The sequence below is a fragment of the Cnephaeus nilssonii genome (assembly GCF_951640355.1).
Source record: "Cnephaeus nilssonii genome assembly, chromosome: 2".
Taxonomy (NCBI): Eukaryota; Metazoa; Chordata; class Mammalia; order Chiroptera; family Vespertilionidae; genus Cnephaeus; species Cnephaeus nilssonii.
Window position 1 is genome coordinate 51595279 of NC_137073.1, and position 20346 is coordinate 51615624.

Genomic DNA, 20346 nt, shown 5'->3' on the forward strand with positions numbered 1-20346 from the left:
AGTACAAATACTTATTTTCATCAGTTATACTTTGTTATGCACTAAGACCATTTCAAAGAATAGTTTATCATGAGTTTTCACAAAAGAATCACAATGACTGATTAATCCATTTTGCCTTCAATACTTCATTTGCCCTTCAACAATCATTCCAAAAATACGTCAAAGACATTTAAGTGAGCCAAAATTAAAGCTCAGAGATGTCAAATTAAAAGTCTTCCATAAAACTCATCTATAACAGAGACTAATATCACAACAATATAGCACAATTAATGAAGACTGAACTGAAAGATAGCCTCTTGCAGCATTCAATATTGAGTAATATAACAGTAGATTAGTTTTTAGTGCTCTTATACAATAGAGTAATCAAGTATTCCCTTTTACACTGAATTGGCTCTTTCTTTTTCTAAAGTACTGTGAAACTACAATTGTATATTATCATGTGCCCAATCAGAAAGGTAGTATTTTATAAAAAGTTCTATGGGATAAATTTTTGTGACACATAACATTATAGTTTTACCTCTAGATTTAATCATTTTAGGACACTGAAGTTGCAAACTGATTTACTTAAGTGGTCAATTCATAGCCTTTTTCTTCCCTTAAATGTACTTGGAAATTTAACCATGGCTAGCACAGCATGAATACCTTCCCATTTAGTCTTTTGCACTCTAACAACACTATCATCCATAAAACAGCTTATTGCTATTTTAAATAAATGGGTAAATATTTAAAACAAAAAATACATAATTACAAGTTCTATAAAGCAGGCATAATTCCAAATTTAATATTACATTATCACAAAAAATTTAAGTTCTAAAATATAAAACTAATGAAATTGAAAACTCTATTGCTTGTTTTTAATATGAATAAACAAACACCTATTAATTGCTCACTGAAAAAGCACAATTAAAAAAAAATTGGACTCATGATCTAGCTTCAAAGTCTAGACTGTGTAGAGATCTGATCCTCTTAAGGAACACTTAGTTTTATTTGGTTCATGGGCATACACAGTATCACCCTTAGGATCTAGGCAAGAGTGCCCCACTCTGAGTTCTGGACTTTGGAGGGATGTCCTAATTCATCCTCTGAAAACATCTTTTTCCACAAGATAAATCCACAGGGCAAAGAACGTGCCCATTCAGAGCCTGCCCTCCTCTGCCCTGATGCATACCAAGGCCCAGGAATCTGTGTCAAAACAACCCTAAGCAGGCTTCTGGAGTCTCCACTGTCAGGGCAGTCAACCTTGCAGGTAATAACTTCCCCAACCTGAACAGTGGCCAAGAGGCTGCCGTTTGTAAGGTGTGGAAAGAGTGTTAGTATGTCTGCAAGAAGGGCCCTTCTAGTTTACGAGAGGGCCAGTCAAAGGGGAGAGGGTTTGGGCTGCCCCACAGGTTGACTCCCCCACACACTACCACATTCCTGTGTGGGACTAGAACCCCAGCAATCTAAACCCACACTTGGCCTTCCAGATCACTGAGCTACTTCCCAAGGCAGGAGGAAAGGACCTATTTAATTTAGCAATGTATTAGTTAGATTTATAATTATTAAATGTTTAAACATAGAGTCTGAGGGTCTCCATGTACTTTCTGCCTCAGGTCCTGCAAATATTAAATGCAGGCCTTGGAAACATGCCAACCTAAACTTCAAATTAGTTAATTCTCATGAATCTAGCACCTGGTTCGAAGCCTACAACAGCAAGAGTTCAATAAGCACTTGAAAGATGAATGATGACGTATAACCAAAGGGACTGAAAAAAAGGTATGTGGAATATGAATGCAAATTTATTACTGCAACTAGAAAGTAAACCAAAATTAAAAGATATCATACATTACTAGCTTTAATATGTTCACTGATTGTTATGATCCTAACCTAATAATCTTTGACCATTATCTTTAGGTTTATATTTAATATCTGAAAAGGCTCTGTCAGCCCTAAAATAATTTAAAACACACATCTCGAAAAAGGCATGTCCTTCAAATCACTGTTACACTGTTATAGTTTTAACTACTACAATAATGATTTTTAATGAGTACATTAATTCTACTCAAAAGTTAAATAGGTACCAACTGTTAAGGAAACAAAAAGATTTTGAGTCAAAAATAATTAATGTAACTAAACATTTAAAAAATGCAACTTAAGCTGTAAGTTATTTCCATTTTAATATGATATTCTCAAATCTAAACATAAACACAATAGGCCTCATAAAAAAGAAAGCTTCTTAATTTTAGTAATTAAATTATTCTCTATCAACAGGTTTCTTCCATCACTTGTTAAATCCTTCAATATTTGACTGCAACAACCAGTCTTACACTTAAGGGGTCACATACAACCTTAATTGGGATTACCGTAACTCACATATGTTGCTGATTAATTTTAATTCCAACATTTCTATTATAAATTAAGCTTGTTTTCCCCTAACCAATAAACTGTGAAAGAGTTTTAATTAATGTTTTGATCTGGTTTATTCATTCAAACAAGCATCTAATAAGGGCAAAGCAATAAAGCTAAGCTAAATGAAAACAGATTCTATAGTGAAAACATGAACAAATGCTGTGAGCATAAAGAAATGGTAAATTCCTATCAGAAGGAAAGAAAAGAGATTCTTAGATTAGTCATCATCTGGATGGAGGAAAAAGGTGGTATTTCCAAATTGAGGCAAGAGCATATGGAAAAGGCACTAACGCATGAAGGCACATGTCAATTTCAGGGAGCAGAAGGCAACTAGGTATGGCTACACTGCAGCTCACATGGAGGGAGCATGTTGAGAAAAACAGAAGTGGGGGTCAGATCACTGCAAACCTTCTGAACCATTTTTGTTTCTTACTGAAAACTTAGGAGAAATAAAGTTAAGGTTTTCTGATTTGTGCTTTGGAAAATAACTGTTCTGTAAGTGTAAAAAATAGAATAAAAAACAAAGTAGAAGAGAAACAGGAAATGAGGCCATTACAATAATTCTGCTAAAAAATGGTTAGTGAATTGCAATGGAAAGAGACAGAGATAAATAAGAGGCCAAGGAGGCAAAAAGAAGAGAGCGTAGTAACTGACTAAAGTTTCCAAGAGAGAGAAGTAGGAAAGTACAGGATTAAGCTCAGGTTTTCTAAAGACCCATGAATGTTTGGAAACCTATAAATCTGCTGATTCCTCTAAATGCTTTTGGACTCAGGTTTCCAAAATAACCTAAACATTTTTTTTTCCAGGTGATTCAATGTCATCTAATAGTTTTCAAAGCATATCAGTTTCACTTCCATTAAGTTCCATACAGCACATTCTGAACCTTGGTAAGATGCTGTCACTGGAAATTCTATCCCACACCACAAGAACCCATTGCATTGCTGTTAGCACAGCTGGGGTTTTGTTCAACCTGCAGCTGGATATGTGTAATATCCAACTGTGACCCCTTACTATATTTCTTTTCTAAATGCCCTTTAAACGACCTGCATATGCTGATACTGACATCTACAATTGTGAGATCAACCTCCAAAATAATTTCTAAATCTGTGCTAAAGTAATTTTCCTCCCTTTTTAAGGACTCACACCAAATGAGGACACTTCAGTCTTAATAAGTCTTCCTTCCCCAAATAGAGCTTGGTTGTTTGAAATCATGCAAAGTGTCTATAATATGAGACATCATTAGAAGTAAAAGAAAAACTGACCTCCTTTGAGGAGTTACTCTCAGATATGTGAGGAGGCTACTTAGCCTTATGATTGTGCAAAACGTGGGCAAATTATCAAAGTTTCTGGAAGAAACTATTTTAAAAGCTGGAAAATACTGCTTCTAAATAACTTTTTAGTTGTAAAATATGTAGCAATGAGGAAAACCACTCACCATCTCATGTACTAATGCAATATTTAAGGGCAGAAACATCCATTTCAATAGGGATAGACCAGGGGGGAAAAAGAATAAGAAACAGTGCAGGAGATGCCTCCTTTTGCAAGATCCTATATAATAAAGAGCTAATATGCTACTTAGACTGAACAGCAGAATGACCTTCCGAACAACCTTCCAGACGAAGCAGGGGCTGCGAGGGCCGAGGCAGCTGGGGCTGCAAGGGCCGAGCCCCTTGCATGAATTTTGTGCATTGAGCCTCTAGTAGTTAATAAAATGTTTTATATGATTAATAACATAACATATATGACATCTGGCTTGAAAAGACTTTTCTCCTAGAAGCTCTGCCTGTTGTTTCAGAAGCATTACCTAAAAAGAGGCAATGTTATATAAATGTTACAAGTCCTGGTTCAAACCCAGCCCTTCCTTAGACACATTACCTATCCTCTCTTCTGCCTCAGTTTTCTCATCTATGAAATGAGGGTAATAGTATTACTTCTTTTTTTTATCACTTCTCAGCCTTTTGACTAGGATCAAATGTAGTATCTGTTCTTATCAGTTTAAATAGTATTACTTTTGGCATAAAGTTGCAGAGAGCAGTAGTGGATTTAACATATGTAAAATACCTAGGACAGTGACCAAAACAGTAAATTCCCAAAAGTACTAGCAATTGTTTGTATAATCAGGGCACTGGTGAGCTCTGAAGCATCCAGGCTTAAAAGAGACAAAAGTAACTGAAATGGGGAGGACTGGGAGTTAATGACCACCTACATCTCTTAAGTGCTACTTGACATATGTGCTCCTAAGGAATGCGGCCCAGTCAGAGCCCAAATAGATTTTTCCCCCTCTGAAAAGGAACCTCATTATATCAATTCTAGAGATCTCTTAAAAAGACAATTCTCTAGAGCCATGTAAATATTTATCTTAAATGACACATTTTCTTAACATTTAAGATCACTGGATAAAATACAGGTTGCCAGTTAAATTTTAATTTCAAATAAATAATGAATAAATGTTTAGTACAAATAGATCTCATGATATTTGGGTGTGTGTGTGTGTGTGTGTGTGTGTGTGTGTATACTAAAACTTTTTCATTGTTTACCTGAAATTCAAATTTAACTGAGCAAACTGTTGTTTTTTAATTTGGCAACCCTATTAACAACATAAAGTTCAAATAAATGCATTGAATTAGCGAATGCCCATAAAGAAAAAAGAATGAAGTTATTTAAACTAAATAAAGTATCTTAAGAGGTGGCATGGTAAACAGAAAGAACATGCATCTCAGAATCAGGCAAATCTGAGCTGCAGTTCACCATCCTGTCAATTTATAACTAACTGACCCTGAAAGAAGAAATGACTATACCTACCTTAGCCTCACTGCCTTCACCTCATAAATGGGGTGGGTTTACTTTACCACTTTTCAGGGTTGCAGAATGGATGACATGAAGTAACATACCCAACATTTTCCTGATGCAGAACAGGCAATGAATGCCAGTTCTCAGTTCTTCCTCAGAATATCTCAGCTCCAGAAACTCAAAGTCCCCGTTCACAGTAGCCAAAACCAAAGAGCTCACATTATCCCACAATAGCTAAACAAAACCAAGTACTCCCCAAACGGTGCTCACATACAAATCTCTCCCTCTCCTGATCACTACATTTCACTCGGCAGTGCCCTTGGCAGCCAGAGTTCTAGGTCTCCACTGACTCTCACCTTACCTGGCCTGTGCCCCACTATGGCTGACCAGAACTGTTTTCTTCCAACTGTGCCTAACAATATTTGAACAGAAAAGACTTAAAATAACATTACCCTGTGATTTCCTCACATGTTTTTGTTCTTTTTCACAAACTTTTTAAAGATTAAGGATATATAAACTCATTTCAAATTATCTTATAATATTAAATGCAAAAATCTGCTTTTTTTAACTAAAAAAAAAAAAGCTGAAAAATCCTAATCATTCGAGTCAATAAAAATTCTGCAAATGGCCTGGCCAGTATAGCTCAGTGGTTGAACATCAACACATGAACCAGGAGTTATAGTTGGATTTCCAAGTTGCAGGCTTGATTCCCAGTAGGAGCCATGCAGGAGGCAGCCAATCCATGATACTCTCTCATCAGTGATGTTTCTCTCTCTCTCCCTTACCCTTCCTCTCTCTGAAATCAATAAAAACATATATTTTTTAAAAATTCTACAAATGCACAAAAGAAAATTATATTGAGGTATGACTCCTGAACCTAGACCTTCCTTCTACTTTGGAGTCATACCACATGAGGGATTATTTTTCGATGTTCATTTTTACAAACTGCTTAACTAACAACATGCTGTCCAACTTTCCATTTAGTATACCTTATCTTCTCTCTACACACTATGATTTCTCTGAAGAAAAATTGCCTAAATATTTCAGCAATTTAGTGGGAAGCAAAGAATTAAGATTATAGATACAAAGGTGCTATAATTGTGTTTTAATCAGCTCATTAAATACAACATGAACATGTATCAATCAACTAACATTTCAATTTCATGGTCCATAATTCAAAACTGTCAAAAGTGCAACAGTAAAAAGTTATCAGCATTTACTTAACAATTCCTTTCCAATTTTCTTTTAACTAATGTAAACCACACAAAATATTGTATGACAATTGTTACATGTTCTTATGGACTGGAAGAAGACATAATTAGAAATTATAATAAAATACAAACATAACTGAAATTCATCTTTCTTGTGAGGTATTGCCAAGGTGGACCAAATAGAAAAATATCTACATATATAAAAACACAGCAACATAATTCTTTAAGTTGGGGAACTAAATACATGAATCTTTAAAATACCTATTTCAAATATTTCTATTCCCAACAGATAAAACTTCACTGATGAAACAAACTACTGAGTTAGTTTGTTTTAAACTGTTGCTGCAAAAAATAAAAATCTCTATAAATCTCATTTAGGAAGTAAGCGGCCTAATTGCACTTCTATTTAGGAATATTTCACAAAGACTTCCCCATTACATAGTCACATTTGACTTGTGATGCAAGTACACGTACCTTCTGTCCTTCACAGAAAAGGTGGTTTTTCATGATCTGAATGATTCATAATTTAGTTTATCTAAATTCTACATTTGTTAAGAAGCGGTGAAAATTATTAAGAAAAGTCAGCAGTTCTTTTCTCTAGAATTTTGCTTGGTAGCAAAAATCACTTTACTGTCTGTTTTTTGTTGTTAAAGAGGTATTTTATTCTGAAATATTTTTAATTTAATTTATTTATTTATTTATTTATTTATTTTTTTTAATATATATTTTATTGATTTTTACAGAGAGGAAGGGAGAGGGACAGAGAGTTAGAAACATCGATGAGAGAGAAACATTGATCAGCTGCCTCCTGCACACCTCCTGCTGGGGATGTGCCCGCAACCAAGGTACATGCCCTTGACCGGAATCGAACCTGGGACCTTTCAGTCCGCAGGCCGACGCTCTATCCACTGAGCCAAACCGGTTAGGGCTAATTTATTTATTTTTAATTTAAATTCTTTATTGTTTAAAGTCTTACGTCTTATTCCCCCCACACACACTTGACCTCTCCCTGCCCGCCCCCAACCTCCAGCACATGCCCTCACCCCCCACCCCCCCGTCTTATTCTAAAATTTTTTAATTGGATTTATTGGGGTGACATTGATTAATAACATTATATAGATTTCAAGGTCTGTTTCTCACCATTATTTTTCCCTCAGGTAGAGAAGGGCCTGAGGGTAAGGGTCATTAACATCTTTTACTAAGACAAAAAGATTCAATTGTGACTACTCGGATACCAACAGACATATCCTTTTATTATAGTCAGGAACAGTTATTAAGGATGTCTTCTCACAGAACAACATACTCACTACAGTTCGAATTAAACAAAGTCTAGAAGGCAGAGGCAATCCCTGCCCTTGATGAGGTTGACATCATCTGTTTCTAGTATTTAAATTACAACGTTTGTTCTAAAGATATTTTTTAAACAGAAATAAGTAGACAATGTGAAGAAAAAAAGGAAGGGAGTTAAAATCGTGAGCCAAGGTTAAATATTTCATCTGAATCTGCAGAGTCAGATTCCTTAATTCGTTATCTTATTTAACTAAATGAGCTGTACTGTGTGCTGGTTACTGTTCTAGGCATTAGCCACCCAGTGGTTAATAAGACAAAGTCTGAGTCCTCATTGAACTTACATTCTAGTGAGGAGGCCCAGAAAAAAATGCTATAAATATTTACGTGTGCCTATATGGAAACGTGTGTGTGTGTCTGTGTGTGTGTGTGTGTGTGTACAGTGTGAGAAAGCTGTTGAGGGGCATGGAGGTAGGTCAGAAAAGGCCACACATATATGTAGCAGTTACGACATGGCAAGTGTAAGCTAGGCAATGAGGATAGACTATAATAGAAGACACGTATCTGCCATTCTAGTATACTCACGTGGGAGATCCAGATAAACCAACAGGAAACTATTCTGTTGCCACTACCTATGTAAGCTTGGTAGGTTGGTAACACCATCATGTACAGTCGCACCAACCTTCCAGGGTTATTGGGGGCATTAGACATTTATACTAGTAAAACATTTGGCATAGAGCCTAGTAAACTGCTAATTTTATTATTATAGTTAAGTGCCCATGTTGTAGATAACAAGATTGAGATTTATGGAAATTGAGGATAGCAGAAAGGGGGAAAGGATAATAAAGGCCTTTAAAAAATAAAAAAGGGAAGAAAGTTGGGTTCACATGAGGACCTACAAGGTACACTGCAAATTATATTTATAAACCTACAGAAAATAGACAATGGAATCACATCGCACACCCAATTAAGTGGCAAGAATTAAACTACACATGATCGACAGAGAAAAGATGAAAGAACAATCCATTTACTACAAGTGGCTCTGCTGCTATTTCACTCACCAAGAGAATATTTCAGAGTGAATGAGGTTTATAGAAAAAAATATCTATAGTCTACAGGCAGTCTCAGATCTCATATGTGAAGTTTAAACACCTCACCTCATTGAGCATCTGATATAGAAAACAAAAGAAACAAACAAACAAAAAAACAGCCAAGGGTCCTTATGACTTTGATTAAATTGAGTTTTAAAACTTAGCTCCAGAAATTCTCTCCCTTTCCCTCTCCCTCTGTCTCTCTCTCCCTACCTCCCAGACCTAGCCTTTCCTCCCCAATAATCAGCAACCTCTGAAGCAGCAGAAGCCTGGACCTATTATTCACACAATCTGGATCTCTGGAAGACTAAAGACAACATCTTGACCTAAGTTTTGTTTCAGTTCCTGAGCCCTGAGTTGAAACAACATCTGGCAACTTGCTCATGACACCAGACAAAAAAACACCAGAAAAGACCCCATAGTTCCCCAAGACCCAAAGAAATGATCACCCTTTTTTCCCCCCAAGAAAAACGATTTTAAATATAATGTTACATGCAATAAACATTAATATTTCAAGAAAAAATATTTTAAATATAATATTACCAAAACTATACTAGCATAGTATATCACAAAAGTTGTAGGAAATATTAAAAATCTGCAAATAACAGGATTACTTCTATTATATTCTAAAATATTTTTTTCTTTTGGCTCTTTTTTGTTCATCAGTTTATGTTGTTCATTATATTCCATAAATGAGTGACATCGTGTGATATTTATCTCTCTCCAACTGGCTTATTTTGCTTATCATAATGCTCTCTAGGTCCATCCATGATGTTGCAAATGGTAAAAGTTCCTTCTTTTTTATAGCAGTGTAGTATTCCATTATATAGATGTACCACAGCTTTTTAATCCACTCATCTGCTGATGGCACTTAGGCTGTTTCCAAATCTTAGCTATTGTAAATTGTACTGCTATGAACATAGGGGTGCATGTAACCTTTCTGATTGGTGTTTGATTTCTTGGGATATGTTCCTAGAAGTGGGATTACTGGGTTAATGGGAGTACCATTTTTAATTTTTTGAGGAAACTCCATACTGTTTTCCACAGTGGTTGCACCAGTCTCCATTCCCACCAGCAGTGCAAGAGGGTTCCTTTTTCTCCACATTCTTGCCAGCACTTGTCATTTGATGATTTGTTGAAGACAGCTATTCTGACAGGTGTGAGATGGTACCTCATTGTCATTTTGATTTGCATCTCTCTGATTAGTGACTTTGAGCATGTTTTCATATGTCTCTTGGCCTTCTGTATGTCCTCTTTCAAAAAGTGTCTATTGAGGTCCTTTGCCCATTTTTTATTGGATTGTTTATCTTCCTTTTGTTAAGTTGTATGAGTTCCCTGTAAATTTTGGAGATTAAACCCTAATCGCATATAACATTGGCAAATATGTTCTCCCATGCAGTGGGCTTTCTTGTTGTTTTGTTGATGGTTTCTTTTGCTGTGCGGTAGCTTTTTATTTTGATGTAGTCCCATTTGTTTATTTTCTCCTTAGTTTCCATTGCCTTAGGAGCTGTATCGGTCAAGATATTGCTACAACATATGTCTTATATTTTGCTCCCTATGGATTCTTCTAAGATTTTTATGATTTCCCATCTTACATTTAAGTCCTTTATCCATTTGGAGTTTATTTTTGTGTATGGTGTAAGTTGGTAGTCTAGTTTCATTTTTTTGCATGTATCTGTTCAATTTTCCCAACACCATTTATTGAAGAGATTGTCTTGACTCCATTGTATGCTCTTGCCTCCTTTGTCAAATATGAAATGAGCATAATGGATTAGGTCAATTTCTGGGTTCTCTGTTCTGTTCCATTGGTCTGTATTTCTGTTCTTATGCAGTACCAGGCAGTTTTGAGAACAGTGGCTTTGTAGAAATGATCACCCTTGCCTCACTTCTGACCAATCGGCTCCCAGCATGACCCCAGAGTCCTAACCCACATGCCATTGAGGAGTTCAGGCTTTTGAGCACTAGCTTCCTCTTCTCCTGGATGGCACTATTTATCAATAAAATAGCCAATATTTCTCCAATGCAATTCCCAAAGTATTTGGCTCTGCTAGCACCAGGTGGACAAACTCTTTCTGTTCTATAACAATATGCATTCCCTAAATGCAAATGTACTATTTAACCTAGTGCTATTTTGATTAGATGTGATTTTCATCACCTTTTGCACTTACTTCATAACCAACTCCTGCTTAAGATGCTCTCCACCTGTATGATCTCCATTTTACAGATATACAAATAAGCATGTCCCCAAGGATACCTGAGCAATACACAGTGGAGTCATTCTGCCTGGCTCAGAATCCCTACAGTCTTTCCATGATGCCCAGCCAGCCCTAAGTTTGAATTTAAGGGAACAGGCTAAGATTAAGGAGCAAGATGATACAAAACATGTAAGAGGAAAAGTTAATAAAACTAATAGGTATCTGTAAAAAAATCTAAAGGCATTATGACCAAAGACAGAGAAACCAGGTCAGAAGCTGATGGATAGTAACGCTCATCACAAATTTCCAAAAAACAATACTGATTTCATATGTTTTATACCTCTGTGCTTACAAAAACTCAAGTATTCTGGCAATTCAAACATTTCAGTATCCAACTTCTATCTCCCTAATTACCTCTCGCAAGCAAAGACATACACACGCGCACATATCCCAAATCATGAGTCCAGACACTAACTTGTTAGTTTTGTTATCTTAGAAAGAGAAAGGAATACATGACAGTAAACGAGTGGGAAAGAATACAAGTAGGAGATAAATGTTGGGAGTAAAGAAAAAAACTTCAAAGTACTAAGAGAAAAGTGCTTCCTTTGATAGTAATGAAATTGAGAAACTGTAATAAAGAACAAATAGAAGTATTAGTAAGTCCTTCCAAAAAAAAAAAGTGTCTTTGGAAGTACATTCCAAAAAGAAATCCTACAAATACATTCACTGGGCATTTACTCTGTGCCTTCACACTAACAAGTACCTTTGACAAAAGAGACAAGAGCATACAATGGAGTCAAGACAGTCTCTTCAATAAATGGTGTTGGGAAAATTGGACAGATACATGCAAATCATACAAACATAAAATCATATTTCCCATTATAATTTTAGGATTTACACTTATCTTGGGGGGAAAAAATCCCTGGCCCCAATAAAAATCAAAAGTCATCATATGGAATAACAATTACAATAATGACAATGATAGTAGTTAATTTTGGGCTGTGTACCATGCCTTTAGATTTCACCCTATGAAGTACTTTATCCTGATTCTACCTGCAAAAAAACTTACTCTTAGATTAAGTAATTTACCTAAAGACCTAACACTTTGGACATGATGAGGTTGGGTCTCACCCATGTCTGTCTCTTAATCATTTTGTACTACTACTCCATTTTAAAGACTCAAACTTTCCCATGTGCATTCTGACTTTTTAAATGTAGAATTTATGGGCATGAAATAATTCTCCCATGTAGGATGTGATACTAAGTAACTAAAATGAATGATCAGTGTCTTAAATGTGTGCAACTTTTGTCCCCCTTCTTTGTGTTATTACTTTTTCATACTGCACAACTTTTATCTTTAAATGGTACATAAATTAAGCAAGTAAGAACTCAAAATACAATGACATATAAAAGGAATATGATATTGTTTAAAGTCGAGGAACATTTCTCAAAAATTTGAGAAGTGGGTGCCACCAGATTCTCATTAAACTAGTCTGTGCCTACAGGGGGTTTAATAACCTCTAGTTTTTTTTTGAAGTGCAAATTTTACCTGGATCATTATGGGAATGAGGCACCACAAAGACTTGAAGGGGCTTAGTGTCCCAGTCATTAAGTTTATAGGTAATGTCAAATCCTTGTTTCCAAACTCCACCATCTGGATTGTCAAAAGGAATTAAACTGTAAACATCCAACATCTAAAAATATAAAAGACAAATAAAAGGTTTAATTATGTATAGCCATTATTAATTTAAACTTAATGCTGAAAAATATTTGTTCAAAACTACTTATTGTTGTACTCCAAGTATATATTTTACAAGATAAAACTATTTCTGTAGACATGAAGGGTTCAAGGCAGAAAACATTTAATCACCATTCAAAGGCTTAAAATGCTACCTGGATTACATAACTATTCTGATTAGTAACCCCCTTCCCCATCTGCTTCTAATAAAAAAATAATTTCATTCAATTCCTCTTCCCCTGCTTTATTTCCAATACAATTTAATAGGAGTAGATAGTAACTAAACAGCAAACCAAAAAAATTGATTATGACCAGATTAAAAAACAATTTACTGAAAATTACTTTTTACTTTGAGTTGTCATTATTTTATACTCAATCTCTTATATTTTAAAATCTGTATCTTAATGAAAATGCATCTATTTCTATTCTTTCATTTAGCATATGTTATGTTTACCTTTTTTTGTTCTAAAAATAAAACTACAACAAGGTTGACTAGGTTAAAAATGGAATATTTTAAATTGAGATATAGCTTTTAAGTGTTCAAATGCTTTCTAAGTTTCCAATGCAGGATTCCTTCTACATAATAATATATTTTGAACACAAAGGAAAAATTATTGCCCTTCCCCCAAAATAAAAACCCTAAAAACTTTTATTCTCCATACTCTCTATAATATTAAATATAACAACACAAATACCCTTTGGTAAAATTTCAACTATGTAAAAGTTAAATCCTAATATATATATATATATTATATATATATATATATATATATATATATATATATATATATATATAGCTAATATGCTAAGTGTCCGACCATCTGGGTAATGACGTCACGTAGCAATGCCCAGCTTCCTCTCCCTAGCAACTAGCCTCCTTGCAGTTCTTCAGCCCAGGAACACGACTTGCTTTATAGCCAGGTAGAAACATTTCACACTGTAACCAAATGTCTGTGAAGCATTTTCCCCTGCCTCATCTCATTTGATCCTCACTGAAGTCCTGGAGTAGGTAGATAGGAGACTCAGTGGAATCCTATTTTCTTTTCATTAGCCAGAAAACAGAGATTTAGAAAGCTTAGAAACTTGACCCAACTGAAAAGAAGTAAGAAATGGTGGACCTTGAAAATGATTTTAGGTTTTCTCACTAAGCAGAATATAGTCAAACACTGCTGCAGTTAAAAATTTTACCCTTTGTTCTCCCTGCATGATCTACAATAATAATCTGCTTTGTGTTGATATTTACTGCTGTGTTGCTGACAATTACCTGAAAGAGAAGTTGGGGTGCTTCACTGGGCTGGAAAAAGTTTAGCTAAATCAGAAAGCAGGTCTAATTAAGCAAGTTTATATCTATAAAAGACTAAGTTGACTCGCACATGTGCAATACATATAAACCTCTCGCTGGCGCCAATTGCACACATGTGTTTTGATCTGTCATTGTCAATCGTGAATTTGGTTGACACTTCTATTATAGAGAAAGGGCGAATAGTAATATTAAAATATTTCTTCTAATTAATTTCCTTTCAATGTGCACGAATTTGTGTACTGGGCCACTAGTTAATATATAAATGAGTTAGAAAACTTTTTTAAGATATCAAGCAAACTACATAAAAGTGAATACAAAGTATTTTAAGGCAATAATATATTTCTCACTTCAGAATTTCTGACTTTAATAAAGTACAATACAATGCACCAAGGATAAGTCAACAAATCTTAGGGAACCAGCTGGCCAAGGGAGGATGTGTTAGCAGTCTCTGCTATTTCTCCCAGTTCTTTCTTTAGTCTGCAGATCTCCCAGTCCTGCTGCCTCCCTCTGCCTGCATTCCATGGTTGCTCCTACCTCCTTTCTGTCCATCCCAGATTTAGACCCACCCCTACCAAAAAGTTTTTTGTTCCTCTTTAAAAGGAGTGAATTAAAACCTGAACAAAGCCAAGCCTCACAGAAATAGATATCCCTTCAAATCACAGGATAGGATCCTAATCCTAACTGAACCTGGCCACACACTAGCTGATGAGGTTGTAGGCATAAGGCCTGGCCAGCTCAACTGTTCCCAGTTTCCAGCTTGGCCGGGGAGCCATGTCCTCAAGGTCATATAATGTTCTCTGTCCCCAGGAGTTAGTAAAAATTCCTACTTAGAAGCCAGGACACAGCCAACTCATTTTATCCAACTTTAAAATATTCACCTCATAGGGTCCTGTCACAAAGTTCCAATTTCTGGTCTAAGGTATAAGGTTAAATCTATAGCTCTCTGCTATTTTGCAGAACTAAAAAATATGAGTGACACACCCAAAGCTTAAGAAAGGCAAAAGTTCTTTCTTACCTAGTCTTCAACTCCACTATCCTCTAGAACAGTGTGATCAAAGAGAATAATACAAGCCAAATATGTAATTTTAAATTTTGTAGTAAAATGGAATAGGCAAAATTAATTTTAATGACATGTTTTATTTTAGGCCAATATATTCAAAATATTACTATCTCAATATGTAATCAATATGAAAATGAACAAGATACTTTATAGATTCTTTTTTTCATACTAAATCTTCCACACTTCGTGTGTAAATTATATTTCAAGCACGTTTCAATTCAAACTAGCAACATTCCAAATTCAGTAGCCACAAATGGCTGCCATATTGGACAGCACAACTCTAGAATATATATCTTCCTTCTCATAAAGGCATATTCAGCAAAAAACATCTAACCCTACACTATGCGAAACCTATAATGTATAACAGTGATATAGTAAGAGGAGGGCTCTTCTTGTACTCTCCAAAGGAAGGTAAGAAAATCTCTTTGGCCAAATTTAAACCTTTAAAGGTCTACAACTGCTACAAAAAAACAAGACTGAAGAGGTATACAAAATGGCCATATTCACAAAGTATAAAATAAAATAAAAAATTAGAAGCACAGAATTACTGAATTTTATCACTAAAAAAGAATATTAATGATCTTGTAATTAATCAAATCACAGAAACTAGAATCCATAGAATTTAAGTAACTTACTAAGTAAGAACAGATACCAGATCAAATCTAAAAAAGCAAAAACCCAGTGATTATTAACAAATGCATACATTACCTGCACATCTGCATTCTGACTTCCACTTTGTGAAGCAAATAGACAGTCTTCAGGGTCAACTGTGAGGGACTTTTTCGATGGCAGAAAAGGTGAGCCAGCACGTTGGCTGAAATTGCCTTGTGAACTTTTTGGCCCATCCTCCACAGACTCACTCAAATTGATGACCGAATCTCTAATATTTGAGATGATCTCATTATTCTCAGCTAGCAAACGCTCCAAATGGTCTATTTTTTCTTGCAACATTGAGAGCTGGCCCTACAATAAAACAGAAAGAGGCAGCTATATGAAACTCTAACATAGCTCTGAGACACCCATATATTTTTTTTAAGTTATGTGCCTGCTCAAGAGGGCAGCCACTCACCCTTCACTTTCCACTTTTATAAGTGGGATCATAGAAAGCATTAACAGCTGGATGGTTGAAATACAAATTTACAGCAGAAAATCTTCATGGCTGCAATCTTTGTCTAATCATATTTTAAAAAGAGCAACAGAAGGACAAAAAATATTTGGGGATATATTTCCTATTATCCCACACTCAGCCCTAAAATATCTTTTGGTCTCTAAAATCACTAAGTACAGTAACACATTATATTCAGGTATAAAATTTTAAATTTAACTATAAATTATTCTAGTTATTCCCAAAGGTCAAAAAGTGACCTTTAAACCTGAAAACAATCATTTCATCTCAATCAGTAACACTAGTGGACAATCCTAAATAAGAGCTATGATCTACAGAAAAATCAATTAGTCAATTGTTAATTTCACCATAAGCTTGAAGAAAAAAAAACTGACATGAACTATCCAAGTAACCACACATTATTAAGTCATTTAGACTGGTTATATTACATTGTGTGACTTTAGGTTTTTAATTGATCCTGACATTAATTATAGAGGCTTGCTCTCTCTACAACATAAACCTTGCTATATAGAGTAACACCTCAACTTATGAGAGCAAGGACAATCTCTGTCTTGCTCACTCATATTCCAAGGGTTCCAAATACAGAGTAGATAGTTATAAATTTGCCAAATGGCCCTCATATTTCTGGAAAGCAACTATAATTCTTTAGTGAACACCCACTGTGCCAGGTATAATGCTACATGCTGGGAAGGCAGGAATGCATAAGATATGAGTCCCTATCTAAACACACACACAAGGTGACAATGTAACTAGAAACAGCCTACCCTTTACCCCCAAAAGTCCGCATTAGAGTTTAATAAAATAACTATATGGATAGTGAGCAAACAACTCTAGATACCCAGAAACAAAAATTCTATCACAGTACAAGTAACAAAAAGACAGAAAGGAGGAAGGGAAAAGAGAAAAGAAGCTAAAACACTTAAATGTCCAAAAATGAAGGACTGGTCAATATCTAATATCACAGAACAGTTTTCAGGGACTGAAAAGTTAGGAATATAATTTTTTAAATAAAAATATATGAGAAGGTACTTTCAGAAGATACAGTGGAAAAAAAGCAGTTTTAAAATAGTATGTATGAATAAAATAGTATATATGACATGATGATTCCCCTTTTGAAAAATAATACATATGGAAGGCCATAATTGAGATGGTAAAAACTGGTTATGAGCATTTATATTCTTTTTAAAAAAATGTTTTTGATATTAGAAAGTAAGAGAAGGGAAAGAGAGAAACATCAATTGCCTGCCTCCTGCACACCTTCTACTGGCAATTGAGCCCATAACCCAGGCATGTGCCCTGGCAGGGAATAGAACTGACAAACTCTCAGGGCATGGGATGATGCTCAACCAACTGAGTCACAACAGCTAGGCTTCCTTTTTTGTCTTGTTATGAACAGTTGTTGCCTTTGCAATGGGGAGACTGAGAGAAACAAGGTTTTTACTCCCAGGTTACTAGCCAGCTCAATAAGGGAGAGGAGAAGTCAACAGACAGCTATCTACCAAAAGAAGTCCATTTCAGCAAACTGTGAAAACTGACAGAAGTCTGAAGGGGCAAGGGAAGACATTTTAGAATAAGAAAAAAAGTAGCCAAAATTAGAAGCAAATTACCTTGGGAGGTGAGTAGGAGAGATAACACTGGAGATGAATACTCAAAGCCCTGACGTACGAGAAACAAGGAGCACAAGACAGATATGTACCTCCTCAGACTTCAAAGATGCTCTCATAAGCCTCTCTACTTAATAGAGACAGAAATAGCCCCACACATATCAAAACTGCAGTCCTTTAAGGTATCTGTCATCTCTAGGTGGGGTGGCATGTCTCCACAAGGTAGAACTCTGAAGCCTGTTCATCAGCGTATATAGAAGCAGGAAGTGCAACATTTTAGCACAGAACTCATCCTGCAAGACAAGTCCCTAGTGAAAAGCAAGACAGAGAATATAGATCAGTTCATGACTAGAAATGGCAAAGCAAAGGAAACCTGATGATCAGTACATTACTAGTTCAGGGTTCAAAGAAAAACTAGTTGAACCATGTAGACTTCAGGTCAGCAAAGCTGTTGAGCAGTGTTATATATACTACAAGCCCTTTTTATAAGCACACATCGATGTTGGTTGAGCGTTTCTCCGAAGAAAGGCCATAGAGGACTCTTGGCATAACCCAAAGTTCACCCAAAGAAGCTAAAAATATTTGAGAGACAGGTACACAGCTGACTAATCTGTACCTATTTTCCAAAACAGACATACTATCAAAGGCTATCTGAAATAAGGGAAAAATTTTTCTTCACTCATTTATCACAGACTGTGGCTTTTTGAAATCATTCCTGATGAAATGAATATTTCCAATGCTGAGGATGCAAGTCTACTTCAGTGATGCTTGCAATTTCTACCACAGCAGGTAACAACAGTAAATCAAGTTCTTCTGATTGCAAGCAGAATTAGAACACAATGACTTGTTCTGCCTGTAGTAAAGCTACACATCTCCATAAAATAAAGCCTTAGCTTAGTCTAAAATATCACCCCAATAATATTGTTATAAGTATGTACGGTGACAGATGGTTACTAGACTTGTGGTGATCACTTTGTAAGGTTTATAAATGTTAAATCACTATGCTGTATACCTGAAACTAATATAATATTATGTCAACTATAATTCAAAATAAATTTTTGAAAATGTTAAAGGGAAAAATAAATTTATTCCAATGAAAATTAAAAGTTGTGCTGGAAAGGCTAAAAGTAAATAAATAAATACTACCATCCTAGAGTTTTGAAAGATGCCACATGTTTTATCAGACACTTAATAGTGTATAAAAGAATATAAGAGCACCGACTTTCTCCAAATCTTCCTGTACTTTCAGAAAAAGATAATTCTGGAGCCATGCACACAGCAAAGCTGCCTTTAGCTCAACAAACACACACCGAGAAAGAACAGGGCTCCTTCCTGGTCCCATAACCCATGGAAGAGAGTATTATTCAAAATAAACATTATAGGAGATGGATGTTTCATGAAAAAGGACCCTGCAAGCACTAAAGGTGATTTCAATATCATTGTTTCTTTAAAGATACAATCAATGATTAGTACCTGGAATACTGTACTGAATGAAGTTCATGGAGAAAACTGTGGCCTAGGGATATGTCAGCATTGTGGTTTAATGGAAATTATTTTTTAAACTATATTATGCAGTGGAATGAAGTCTCCCTCCAAATAGCTGAAATTTTTGAAATACACACACTTCATAAGCAAATTCTGTACAAGACAGAGAAGAGTAGTATGACCTTAAAAGGATATGCTCATAGTCTACATTAAAGTAATAGAAATCATAGATAATGTTTCATATGATGACAAGTTAAAGAGTACCAATGGTAATATTGAAAAAGACAATTTTCTATAGTATAAAAAAATTACTTATGAGAAAACCACTTCATTTTTTGCTAATCAGTTCTATAGGGAGGCCATGGTGTTGCACTGCTGAGGAGTGGGGAAGGAGATCATGGTATTTGATTATTTTTCTGCTTTCTATGAGAGAAAAACTGAGCCAAAAAAAAAAAAAATCACTGATATCAAAGACTTTTGAGACAGAAAATTTAGAGCCTACTACAAGGCAAAATAGGATCAGGAGCCACTCAGCCATCTGAACAAAATCAATCAATGTGCATCTACAAATTATCTGAAAAAAGTCTTATGTAATTATTGCCCCTGAGTAAGACATGAGTTGCTGGGATTGGCATCACTGTGATCACTGAGGCATGCTGAATCTGCACACCTTCTTCTTCCTTCCTGTTACAATGTAAAAACATGTGCCTTCTCCTCTCCCACTTCAAAGGCCAACACTGCTGGTGAGCTCCAACCCCATCTCTCAATTGCTCAAAGGCTATATTCTTGTGGTTAAACTCTCAACATTACTTCATCAAAGTCCCCTTCTAAAAGCAAGTCATTCTCAATAATATAACATGTTTTATTAGGTCAAACTATAGGAAACTGACATTCTCATAAGTCAAAAGTAGTCAAATGTCACCAATTTCTTATGGTTCAACTTAACATCTTATCCGATCTTAAAAAAAAAAAAAAAAAAGTCAAATTCCAGTGCTTTTCTTAGCCATATATTCCCTTCCATGGCCTTATCCCCTTCAGGGACATACAGGGGTTCTCAACAGTCTACAC

General features: G+C 35.4%; 1 protein-coding gene across 1 annotated transcript in view; it reads right to left on the reverse strand.

The window, feature by feature from the left end:
* The window catches only part of MAN2A1 (mannosidase alpha class 2A member 1), a 158989-nt gene that overhangs the window by 119719 nt on the left and 18924 nt on the right, over positions 1–20346 (reverse strand). The window contains exons 2-3 of the mRNA XM_079799328.1: positions 15772–16026; positions 12512–12656 (exon numbers count right to left, since the gene is read on the reverse strand). Coding sequence (XP_079655454.1) covers positions 12512–12656; positions 15772–16026 — 400 coding nt within the window. The remainder of the gene's footprint in view (positions 1–12511; positions 12657–15771; positions 16027–20346) is intronic.